The sequence below is a fragment of the Psammomys obesus genome, unplaced genomic scaffold (assembly GCF_907164565.1).
Source record: "Psammomys obesus unplaced genomic scaffold, mPsaObe1.curated_primary_1811, whole genome shotgun sequence".
NCBI lineage: Eukaryota > Metazoa > Chordata > Mammalia > Rodentia > Muridae > Psammomys > Psammomys obesus.
The window spans coordinates 1,448,999-1,462,331 of NW_026585504.1; the positions used below are offsets into that span (position 1 = coordinate 1,448,999).

At 43.5% G+C, this 13,333-nt stretch overlaps 1 protein-coding gene across 8 annotated transcripts in view; it reads right to left on the reverse strand.

The window, feature by feature from the left end:
* Window positions 1-13,333, reverse strand: part of Plcb1 (phospholipase C beta 1) — a 758,762-nt gene that overhangs the window by 148,911 nt on the left and 596,518 nt on the right. For all 8 annotated transcript variants that reach the window (XM_055605263.1, XM_055605143.1, XM_055605110.1 and 5 more), the window contains 3 exons: window positions 11,669-11,801; window positions 10,237-10,290; window positions 7,133-7,352 (listed from right to left, as the gene is read on the reverse strand). In XM_055605263.1, the coding sequence (XP_055461238.1) occupies window positions 7,133-7,352; window positions 10,237-10,290; window positions 11,669-11,801 (407 nt within the window). The remainder of the gene's footprint in view (window positions 1-7,132; window positions 7,353-10,236; window positions 10,291-11,668; window positions 11,802-13,333) is intronic.

The following is a 13,333-nucleotide window of genomic DNA, read 5'->3' on the forward strand; positions in this document are numbered from 1 at the left end:
ATGGGGGAGCAACTGACATATAAGCACAGTGCCTATGATTACTCTGAAAACTTTGTAAGATTTACTTGTAGATGAAGAGAGTTGGGAGACAGAAAGATAGAGACTGGACCTCAGGGTCTTTGTGTCTCTTGATACATTTTTAGATATCAAATGTTTTAAGACTTTTTGCATTTCCTTGATGCTAAAGATGTTGAGTATTTTTGAATATTTATTGATCAGTTGTATTTCATGGTAATGTTTCTACATCTTCCATAACTGATCCCTGGACCTTTAGTTCCTTCCTAGGAGCCACAGGGTCCTCCGGTAGTGTAATCAAACCTTCAGGCCATTCATGGAGAAGCTCTGGGGCTCACAGACTTGTGGGGGTGGGAGAGCTTCCATCTTTGTTTTCACACACCTACACTAAAGCAACATTTCCTTCTACAGTGAAAACAGGCAGGCAACCCCAGCCTGATAGATGCTCTGCCATCATAGACAGATGTCATCCATCCAGTTCACTGACAGGTTGTGAAAGTCAGAGTGCATCCCATTTTAACTAAAGGGAACTTCAGGCTGACTCTAAAAAGTAGGAATTTTGATCATGGACAGGGGTCTATTGTGCCTCTTCAACTTGAGTGTCTGCTGGGTCACCCAGGACTCAGCTAAAATACAAGTCGTGATGTATCAGATCTGGGATGGACACGATATCTGCATGTTTAACAATCTTGTGGCTCTGGGACTTTCTCTGAATGACCACCATGTTGTAATTTGCATTCCATTCCCCAAGGACACACAACCTCATCTGAACAGGCTCAAAGCCTATGAGGCCACCATCTATGCAAATTGTGTGTATTGTATTAATATGAATAGACAATGCTTTCAAAACATTCTCTTGGCATCTAACAGTTTATAGATTTGGTAAAAATTTTGGCATATCTTTGCTTTTCTGTCAGCTTGCTGTTGTCTTTATGATTTCATGTGTTAAAATTCTATGTCACATACTTCTTAAGTGCATTTTACTTACTTTTATCTTTGGCATCTATGAGAATGTTGGGCTGATGTTATTGTGTTAAGTGAACATTTGGTTGAGGATTTTATTGATTTCATGGCTTCTTAATCTCTGCAATATAAAAACTTTAATCCAAGCAAGTCTAACCCCAAAGTAATTTTAGGAGATGAAATCACTTGTGTTTGACTTTCCTCGTCACCCTTGTACCTGGGGCCTACTCACTCTTAAGTTATCCTTTGCATTTGTCTACTTTAGCCTGCATTGCCCACTCAGGAGAGAAAGGGATGTCTAACTGTTATCTGGGAATGACTGTGTTTGATGGCCTGGTGACCTTTGTGCTATCCGTGTGGCTGAGACCACACCGAATTCTCCCCAGACCCTTATCACATGCTTGTTTTTCACAGTCAGTCTATACACATATCTTTATGGAAGATATCACATGGACTTTATGTAGAGTTTCAATGTAGCCATGTCCAATCTTTATTTAGTTTACTTTGTGCTTTATTCTGCACATGAGATTGAGCTAATTATCAACAGAATGTTTTCACCATATTGTGCTGTGCTTAACTATGCCTAAAATAAAGAACTCGTGGTCAGACTCCTGAAGGTTGACCCAACACTGCTACTTCGTCATGCTGAACTGAACTACCTTCCTGCCTAGTGCTGGCTGTGGTAGTCACAGAGATGCTGCTTGTGTGTGTTATTCAAGCAGAGCAGAAGGTTGTGGAAGCCTTCCTGGTTTGCTGTACCTGGTTGCATCTTCAGACATTGTGGGCTACAGAGACGTATCCATCTATGTCTCCTATGCTGTCACTTTGATGAGGAATTTACAGAATATGGTGTAAAAGTAAATTAAAAAAAAATGAATGTGTGCATCATTAATGTGGAGTTCTCAGGAGATATTTTAGAGAAAACTTTGCCTTCACTGACTGTGTAGCGAAAGGTAAATGCTGATTTAGCCTTTAGCTTTCCTCACCAAAGAGTGACAAATTTCACCTGATACCTTCTACGTCTGTTCTACCTCTAAGGAAAGGTGATTTTTTTACAACTTCTTAAAAATCAGACATTACATTTTGATTGTGTTCTCAAGGTGAGCACACGTTACATCATATGTCACAATATGGCTCTGAAGCCACATCCTTCCTTTCTCCACAACCTGGTGACAAAGATGATGATCAGAACACGGTGAGAGGAAGGATGCATCACAGCCTACTGCATTCTCAGGTCACGGACAGATGGCTTACACACTTACAGCTTCAGGGTGATTTATAGACTTTTCAGCTAGAGAAGAAGAGTGTATTTCAGTGGCAATCATTCACTATAAGTCAAGCCATTGAAACACCTTAATGAGAGCCAATGACACATTTCCAGAAAAGCTCTTTGTACTCTACATGGTTTTCCTGGATCTGTGATGACTGTTGGATTACCCTGACCACAACTCTCCATTTATCAGCTAAAAAGCAAAACAAGACATAACCAAAACAAACCTAAAACAGGACACCTCATAAAAATAATTTGTTTGAAAAAAAAAATTTGTTAAGCTCTTACTCCGTAACTTCAGCATTAAGGAGGCTAAGGTAAAATATCATAAAGCTGAGGCTAGTCTCAGCTTCTCTCAGGGCCAGCCTGAGATAGACATTGTCCACATCTCAAATCCCAACCAACTAACCAAATAAACAAATACCAGTTTTAATCCAAACTATAGAAAATCAAGTAAAAAAGGAAAACGATGACTTAAAGTGCCTTCCCCACCACTGTGCTATTTATTTAAAAACTCAAATGCACATTGAAATAGAACAAAAGGATACTTTTGCTCTGAAATATTACATATATATCCCCATAAACAAAATTTCATATTTTAAGTTGTGTGGATGGTGTTCATGATGACATTGGAATAATGTCTTATACAATGCTATTAGTGTTCATTAAAGAACTAAAGTTTAAAATGTAGAATTGTTTTGACATTTAGCTAAATTAAACCAAGGAGGACAAAAATTGTTCCCTAAAAAGACAATAAGAAAACTTAAGTTATCTTCATTTATTTTCTAGTTCCGTAATTGTTAAACATTGAAGAAAACATTTTCACAATAAAAATGAACCCCACTGATTAGAGAGCAAGAGATTATTTATCACCAACAAGCTTGCAAAGGATGCTCCAAGAAAAACATGATCACAAATTAGGACAGTTGCTAAGTAATCTTATTTGGCCTTTGCTGTTTCATAAGTACATTCGAAGCACTGAAGCAGTTATCAGTTTCTTTGTTATCAGTTATCAGTGCTTTGGAAGACCACAGGTAGCTCTTCTGGAAAGTCACATGTCAGGCTCCATGCCACAGAGCTCACTGATGGGTAGGCGCCATGCTTTGGCCCCACTGTAGCTGCATCTAAGGTGTGACAGGGCTTTGGTGGCTTTGGTGGGCCCTTGTTGCTGTGCTCTGGTAGATGCCTGTGCAGACTTGGCAGGGCGGCTGCCGGAAATGCACAAGGCAATACAGCCGAGTGCTTAGTTGTTTTGACTGTCCTGTTCTTCTCAGAACTCAGCTTGTTTGGAAACTTTCTTTGCAAATTTGATAGCAAATGGAATGGTTTTGGTAGGTTGTAATTGGATAAGGATGGACCCTAATCTAGGTACTAAAATCTTTAAAAGAAGGAGCAAATTTTGGCAGGTATACCTACACAGAGAGAAAGCCATATGATGGCATGGACAAGTCTGATATGATCAATCTACATGCTCAGGTGAGCCAAGGATATTTTCTGTAACTGCTACAAGCTGGAAGAGCCCAGTAATGGCATTCCCCAACACCTCTGAGCTGATGCCCTGCTCAAACACTGATTTTGGACTCCTACACTCGAGCTGTGACATAGCATTTTAAGTAGCCAGTTTGTGGTACTATACTAGATGGTTGTAGAGAACAGTGTCATAGCACATCTGCCTAAAACATCCTTGATACTCACCAGAGGAGCTCACCCAGTGGTGAAAGAGCCCCACATCAGAAGGCAAAAGACCCCAGTGTGATCAGACAGAACCTATGCCGTGAAGCCCAGGACAATCTGGATGAACATCCCACAAAGGATTTTGAAAGAAAAGGCCAAGCTGAGATCTACATGAAAATCAGAATACTGAGATTCTGATGTTGGTCAGCAAGTGTCTGCTATAGTTAGAGGTAAATCTTTCCATCTTCATGCAGAAGATCTGCTGGTGGAGGAGCCCATGAGCCTGAAGATTCCTTACTTCTCCTTCTCATCGAAGCACAGTCCAAGCAAGGAGCAGTGGCTTTTACGTGGCTGGGATGGGGACTGAAGATGCAGGTGGGATCTAAGCAAGGCCTTTGTGATGTCTTTCAACTTCAGGGACACCACTAAAGAGTTATGGACCAAATTTTATCAGTAACAAGTCTTTGAACCAAGAGTGCCAGCAAACCCCACAGTCTGTTAGAGCTGCAAAGGCCTACCACAGGCCTGAGTCAGACTCTGGGATGGAGGCCTAGCCGTCTGCATCTGAGCAGTTGTCCTGCTGCTGCTTGTATGAAGAAACCTCTGAGCCACACTGCTGTAGCTGGACAGTGGACTCACTGCCTTGAGCAGATGTGGCCATGGTGATCACATATATTTCCATCTCCACAAGGATGCCTGGCAGTTACAGATCCACAAAGGCATGTCTTCCCTCCTCTAGTGCTCACTTCATATCCTAAACTCTCTTAGAAAACAACACCAACACAAGAATCCAGCCCTTTCTCACACTTCTGTGACCTCTTTTTAGGAGAAGTATTTATCCTCACTCAGCTAGACTCCCGAGAAAGGGTCCCCTCCGGTCTCTGCGCTCCTGCTCTGAGCGCTCTGTCCTGGCACCAGTCTCTGTGCTCCTGCTCTGAGCGCTCTGTCCTGTCATACCATCTAGGAACCATCCCTTCAGCATCACCTGCACCAAGCGTGACTGAACTGGAGCGTGTCAGTAGCTCACACCCATCTGCGAAGCCTAGCACCTTCCACACAGCAGCTAGCAGTGTTTGCTAAGGCCATTAACTGAGGTAATTTCACTGAGTCGTTTTCTTCAGTGAGTTCTTACTCAGCCACGTGAGTTCTGAATTACTTGTCACTAGCTCCAGCTCTAAAAGGCCTTGGTTAAATGGTGTTCTCTTCTAACTGTTAGACTTCATGCCACTCTTCATGGGGCTTTCTAGTCTCGCCCATTTTGCCAACTGTGCTATCCAGGGAACAAGTCAAATTTTCCCTGCTTTGAATCTTTCCCTGGGCCTGGAAATATCTTCTGCTACTTTCCTGATGATTGTCCAGGACTTACTCCTCAGAAGTCAACTGATTCTATACTGACAGGTCAGAATAGCTCTCCCAGCTAGTGCGTATCATCTCAGCATTTGGACACCAAGGCAGGAAGAGCACGTGTTCAAGCTCATCCCAAGTATTTTAATCAAGGTTTCTATTGCTGTGATGAAAACACTGTGACCAAAAGCAGTTTGGGAAGGAAAAGATTATTTGGCTTATACTTTCTGGGTCATAATCCATTGAGGAAAGCCAAGGCAGGAATTCAAACAAGGTGGGAACCTACTTACTGGCTTACTCTTCATGGTCTGCTTAGCAGTCTGCTTTCTTATAGAACCCAGGGCCCCCAGGCCAGGAGCTGAGTCCTCCCAAATCACTAAGAAAATGCTTGCCCACAGCCAGTCTTATGAAGGCACTTTCTCAGTTGAGATGCCCTCCTCTCAAATGACTCTAGATTGTGTCAGTTGGCATAAAAATTAGCTGGCACACCCAGCTACATGGTGACACTCTGTTTGGAAATTCTAGAGACCTGGCATCAGCTGGGCAGTGAAGGACTTGCCCAGCATGCACAACTCCATGGGTTATAGCTCTAGCAATAAAAAATAAAAACAAAAACAACAGCAGGGAGGATGTTCTCCTCTCCGAGGTCATTCCACATCACAATATTGTTTCTGTTTTTGTAGTCTTCGTGATTATGCTGTATGTTTACATTTGTTGTCCATTTTCCTCTCATTGCTAAGATATATTGGGTTTCTATTGCTGTGACAAAGCACCACCACCAGAAACAGTTTGGGGAGCAGAGGGATTACTTCTTCTTATACTTCCGGGTAAAGACTCATCACTGAAGGAAGTCAGGGCAGGAACCTGGAGGCAGGAACCGATTCAGGGGCCATGGAGGAATGCTGCTTATTGATTTGTTCCTCGTGGCTTGCTCAGCAACCTGCTTTCTTATAGACACCAGGACCACTGTCCCAGGATGGCACCACCCCCAGTGAGCTTGGCCCTCCCACATCAGTCAAGAAGAGTCACCGTGGGCTTGCACCTGGGGAAGTCTAGTGGGAACATTTTCTCGGCTGAGGTTTTTCCACTTCCAAAATGACTGCAGCTTGTGTAAGCTGAGATAGAACTCACTGACACATGTGCCTATATGTTTTCTATTTGAGGGTAAAATTGTATATAATCATTGCATTACCCACGGGACATGAGAAACACAGCGATAATACTCTTTAATAGCTAGGCTAGGCATGCGTCCACCCATCACATTCTGAGTGTTCTGAGTATGTGATGCTGTGAGAGCCCCAGACCTCAGCACACCTATCAGGCCATTATGGGGTTCAGGCCTCAAAAGAAAGTGGAAACTTCTCCCTCCTCAAGGAAAGCCATCTCTTCAACTAGATTCCAGGTACTTAAGAGTTCTGTACCCAGCCTGTTGCTGACTGAGATGGGGGGGGCATCAGCAGCTTGATATCTAAGTCAAGGGATAGCGCTCCTGAAGACTAATTGTGCAGCCACCCCAGAATTTGTTCAAATGAAGACATCCACACCTGCAGTCCCAGCTTTCCCAAAAGCAGAGAAAGAACGGCCCCTGAAATTTAGCCATTTAAGACTAGTCTGGGCAACTAGCAGGATATTGTCTCTTACAAAGAAAAAAGAAGGGAGGGAGGGAAAGGGGGAAAATTAAATTTAGCTCACAGGCAAAAGTGAACCGAAATGACTCAAGAGCAGCGGAGAGTGGAGCAGGTGGTGAGACTTCCCTCTCATGACGGCACAGGTTAAAAAATGTGGCACAGCACATAAAAACACCAACCACACGTGGCAGCACCTCTTCCTCCTCGACATAAAACCAGCAAGGAACTACAAACTCACTTTTTCTTGCTGTCCTTTTTGGCCGACTTTTCCAAGGCCGCCCTCCTTCTCAGGTAGTCATTCTGAATGTCGTTGTACTTGGTGGTGTGGTCCTTAATGAGCTCCGTGGTTTTCTTGTGGTGTCTCTTGACCAGGTCTTTCATTTCTTTGTAGTGCTTCTTTTGAAGTTTCACGAACGATTTCTGTTGCTTGAGCTCCTCGATAGTTTGCGCCTCTACTTCTGCAACAGAGGAGTGTCAGAGCTGAGTGGCATGGAGAATTAAGAGGACTAAGGGTCCGGGAAGGGCCGGTCCTGCTCCTCTACACCCAGAGTAGCTGGAGAACACAGCATGGGCGGCAGGCCTGTCAGTTAGCCGAATCTTTCACCTGGAGCTTATAAGTTTGGTTTTCCTAGAAATGGAGGCTAGGATGGGGATTTGGGTGCCTGTGACTTACTATGAGCAGGGAGGGAAAAGATGGAAGTAGACCAGGAGTGGAAACAACCGAGCAAGGGTGCCTGTCAGTTTCTGTCTGACTTCTGAATAATCGCAGAGGAACCCCAAGTGTATACAGCACCCCAGGGTGCTGTATAAAGAATAAAGAAGTCCAGCTTCTTGTGAATTTGGGACAGTCAGATGGGGAACACAACCTTCTAGAGACTATCTCCCACTACATAAAGGGCAATTGTGCAGAAAAGTAGAAGCTTTGGACTTTAACAAACCAGCCTCGCTATGGCTGGGAATAGACTGTGCCACATCAGAGGAAAGTGGAGCATGTCCCCAGCTTTACACTTTTTAAGGATGATGACATTACTACTAGCTCACAAGGCTGGTATGATGGTGAAATAAGAAAAAAAAAGTCATGGAAAGTGTTAATCATTTTCTGGCTCCAAGCCTTAGAGCACTGGTTCTCAACCTTCTTAATGCTGTGACCCTTTAATATAGTCTCTATGCTGTGGGGAGCCCCAACCATACACTATTTTTGTTGCTACCTCATAGCTGTAGTGTTGTTACTGTTATGACTAATAATATAGATTCCTTTGGAGATGGAGTTTTGCTATGGGGTTGCGACCCACAGGTTGAGAAACACTGCTGAAGAGGCCTAGCACATGATCAACACAGGTTGAACATCTCCCACGGGACTCACTGATGAGGGTTCTCCCTATATCTCGGTGGACATGGAAATAGTGTGTGAAGGAAGCATTTTCACAGTGTTTCCAGCAGGGCTAGTGGCCACCTGACTGCAGTGTTTAATCCACTATTGAGGAAAACGGTCAAGTATCAAATCATTCTGTATTTCAGAGGCCCATTTCATCACTTCTATAACAGGCATCTTAAAACTGCAGTCTCACCTCTGAAATCAAGATCCCACACTAGTATCCCTATTATCCTTTTCCTAGTATCACAAGAACAGGGATTGAGGGGCCTTTCAATCTATGGTGTCTTAACTTTAACAAATTATCATTTATTTGGACCCAGATTAAGTCAGAGTTTACATGTTTGCATCTCTTGATCTGAACTTTGTGTTTTTGGAACAACAACAACACAAAAGATACCATAAATATTTATAACTGTCAAGAGATTAAAAAATAATATATGTCAGGAATCAGCAAACCTGAATAAACAGGGGAACTGGAATGGTTATTTCTGTTGCCAAGTACCAAAGCCTTTAAGCAGCACTTCATTCTCTAACCATGCATCTGCGCTGACAGCTGCTTTCTCTCTTTTTGAGAAGCTCAGAGAGAAATAGGTACATTTGTTTAATAGTTTTCTTTAGGTTCAACCTGACTCCTGATTTTTGCATTAAGAATTTACAGTCCTAAGGAATTGCTGCCTTTTCTGGTAACAGTTTCTAGAACATGAGCTATAGGCCGCTCCTTGCTCCAGCCTATAAGAAAAAGACACTTTAAACTGCCTTTGAAAAAGCCTCCATGCAGAAGGCTAGACCCCTGGAATATCCTAACATGTAAAAGTAATGTTTGTTTGCATAAAAACACAGTATCACTAATGGGTGAGCTGCCCAGAGTCGGCCACAGGTAAGGGCTGATGCAGACCGGCTGCTCTGTGTACACATTACGTATTTCTAGGTGACACTTCAGGATCTTCTTTTCTGCATCAATGTTGAAGTGTTTCCCACCTAACCTTAAAAACATGCTTTGTTGTCTTATGAGTTCCTCATAATTCTTCTGTGTACGACTTACGTACTTTTTGATGAAATATAAAGTGCAGATAGTGCATAAAATTCATACATCCAAAACCTCTAGTCCTGCACACTTTTGCAAAGTTGACCTGTTTCAGTGACCATTACCAAGTAAATGCCAGAATACTGCCAAAACCCTAGACACCTGCCGAAGCCTGACCCCCACCAGGCAGAATCTGAGCCTGGGCTTCCAATGGTGCGATTACTTTTGCCTGCCTTTGACCCTCAGGCAGGTGGGATCATGCTCTCTCGTGTTCTGTTCCTTTTTCTCAACACACCTTAGCTATCCTCCTTGTTGTGGGTGATCAAAATCTGTTCTCGTAGTTACGTCTCATTCTGTTCTGTGACCGCAGCACAGCGTAATGACTCAGTCGCTGCAGGCCGGCATCCAGTTCTTACCAGTGGTTTTAGTTTTGGTGAATGCATGCACCCTTGTTCCCCTCCATGCCGGGTATTCTAAACATTCTTAAGAATCCACTACATAATAAGGCTGCGTGTACTGAAGAAAGCTGAGATCAATTTGAGTCCCATTGCTTGATGTAACTAACCCAAGTTCATACCAAAGATCATAAACATTGTATATTTCATGGTCACAAATAGGCTGTATTCTGCATATCTTAAATACAACTTATTAAGTCAATACTTTAGGGAGACACACATTCCTATTTGCTGAAGGAAACTCTTGTTTTTTCTTATACTTTCTCCAGAAAGTATTATTTTTAGGCAGTAGAGTCTACTCTGCCTATTCTGGCTTCTCTGTGATTTGTGTTAAATAATGTGATCAAACTCAGGCCAGATGTGTATAAACTGCTTTTAAAAATATATTAATGATGTTAGTTTTTGGAGATATATGGCAATATCTACTCCTCTTAACACGGCACAATGTTCAGTTGCCAGAGTCCACGAGGAAGAAGAGCAGGGCTCACCTGTTAAGACGCTCTGGATCAGATCTTCAGTTTTGGCAGGCGCCTTCACAGAACCTGCACCAAGAAGAGCAGAGAAATGGCTGTCTTGGTCCTTTGAATTTTCAATCCCATTTTTAACAACAATGTTTGGGGAGGGAAGTGTAGCTCAGCAGTACATCACTAGGCCGTCTGGGCTTCACCTCAGTATGGGGGGGGGCAGGGCCCCTTGAGTTAAGTCTCTTTAGAGACAATGGCTAACTGTGGTAGGAAGTTATTTTCAACACAATTACTCTAACACTTATTTAATTTGTAACTTGGACTCAGTCCCATGTTGATGAGTTACATGTATTCTCCTCATAGAGGGGGCATCCCTCCTCTTGAACCAAAGCAAGACATACAACTTCAGCAGCGCTACTGACATCTTCTGGCAAAATGAGGAATGACGTGATTAAAGCCTGCTGCTCAAAAGATAGCACTAACTTTTGCAGACAAGAACCATTATCCACACCAAAGTCACCGAGAGAAGTGTTAAGGAGTGATATGGTATTAGTGTAGCCACAAACTGCCTCTCCCCCCACACCTAGGAGTGGGAACCACAACTTTGAGAGGAAAGCCACTTTGACCTAAGGACCTGACATCACCAGGGGTGGGTCACTGCCGCATCACCTGTCCCTGACAGGAGGCATCAAGAAGGGTGCAGCAGTGAAACAGAACCCCACTCTGATGACAAGAAAACATCGAGGCAGCTCAAAGCAAGTAATCTTGAAAATTTTTTGAAATCATTTTGAAAAATAATTTACAAGAATTCCTCAAAAGTATCAGGGGTCCAAGAAACAAGAAAGAGTCGGGAGCTGTATAGAGGGAAGGCGACCATGGAGACAGTGAGCAGGTGAAGTGTGGGACCCCTGAGTGCAAATCTGTGGCAGTAAACAGACACTGCTGCAAGGCAGGCCAAGTTCACTGGCTCTGCGGCCTCCAGGAAGTTCTTCACCACCTCTCAGAAGAAAGAACACACTCTGCTGTGGACTGGAAAACGATGGTGAAACGACCGACCTCCCATGCGTGGCCTAGAAGGCAGCCTAGTGTGGGCAGGCCTTTAAGGTGATGGGAGGGTCAGATGTTGGCAGAGACTTGAGTAGAAGCAAGAATGTGCTCTTAAGGCACATTCTTCGAAGGCCCACGGTACGCTGCTCCAAGAACTCTTCACAAACTCAGACTATCAGTGAGTGGTTCATAATTCACCCCAAATAACAACTCACAACACAGGTGGATTCTTAGGTGTCAGCAGAGACCTGTGTGGTACTGTGACATTCATCCTGGCGTCCACCCTGCCTCCCCCTCCCCCACATCACACAAGGGCGTGCTTTCCTCACTCAAAGCCACAGCATACTGCAGAGGTGCCCAGAGGCTGAAGGTTGGCCAGCTAGGAAACAGCGCTGTCCCCACCGCTTACCTGGAGCTGGCTGGCTATGTGGAGCCTGGGAAGGAGGTTTGGGAGCAAGGGGTGTGGTATGATTCACCCCATTTTCTGCCGGAGTTGTCCTGGTTTCACTTGGAGCCTCTGAAGATGTCTCCCCAGGGTCAGCCTAAAATCAGAAACACCTTTTATTACTCTCAGTTTCGTATTGTTTTTATTGTCTTCCTATACCAATAAGGCCACACCTTATGTCATTTTCAAAATTCAGCTGGAGTCTGAAATGATGAAATTTGAAACTGTCTGGAAAGCAAGATTAACTGCATAGTGCAAAATCACAGGGTGTCAGCTTAACTGCACGAAGGGCTCCAGGTTCTGCTCCAATTTGTCCATGCTCTTGGATGAGCCTTCCCACACTCCTGTCTGTCCCCTTCCACTCTCCCCCCCTCCCCCAGCACATCAAGTCACATCAGGACTGAGCATATCCTCATACCCTGAGGCCTGGCAAGGCAGTGCTGTAGGGGGAAGTGATCCGAAAGCAGAAAAAGAGTGGAAGGGGACAGGAGAGGAAGGGAAGGACTTGGAGAAGAGGAGGGAGAAGGCACCCTTGGGAAGTAAAGTAAATAAACTGAGAAATTTTTGAAAAGTAACTGAAGATTCCATGGGCTTGACTCTGCAGTGTGTTGGCTTCATCTCAGCCCAGCCAAGTGGGCCTGTTTTCAGTGCCACAGCAGAGCTAACAAATATGGCATTGAAAGTGTGTGAAAACCTATTAAAAGAAAGTCAGGGTTGAGCTAGAGGACATGAGGACTTGTTCTAGTTTAAAGTCTAAATGTTTTAAATAGCAGGCACGCTGAGTTCTGTGACAGTGACAGCTAAAAACCACATTAATACAACAGTAAGTTATGGCTCAGGTAGAGACACAGAATAGGCGAACGTTAATTCCCGAATAACTCACCCTGTCACTCTGAAGCAGCATTCATTTGAAAAATGCAATTAAAATGGCTAAATACTTACAGTTGTGAAATACTAAATTTAACTTTTTGATCTGACTGAAAAGTTAAGTCATTCTCACCAGAGTAGTGCACGCTCTTAAATGCAATATCCAAATTCTGTGTCTAGCTCAAAGGAATCAGCATTTTTTAAAACAATGTTTCTCCTCAGGCCTCTTCATAATGGCTGCTATTATGTGTTTCAACAAAACAAGGACAAAATCTTTTCTCGAGGTTCTGGACATTATGACAGAAATAAAGGCACCAAAGTTTGTTTTTATAAGCATAACTGGAAAACCACTGGGATGCAATTACGTGAATTTCAATGAAGGAAGGGGAACCTTGGCTGCTCTTACTAGATTTTTACTTTTGGCCTCTGCCCCCTAGTGGTCATATGGAATTACTGCAATATGTTGTTCAAAATAAAGACAAAAAAGACTTTTAAAAACTGAGATTTTCTACTTAAAAATTACATCTTTCCTTGGTTAGAGTATCAATCTCACAAAAGACCCCTGTGCTCAGATTTTTTGGTTCTGTTGCTCTCCCTGTGGAGCTCCTGTTCTCTCCAGGTCTTACTATCTCCCCCTTCTTTCCTAAGATTCCTTACGCTCTGCCCAAAGTTTGTTTATGAGTCTCATTATCTGCTTTGATACACTGCTGGGTAGAGTCTTTCAGAGGCCTTCCGTGGTAGGCTCCTGTCCTGTTCCCTGTT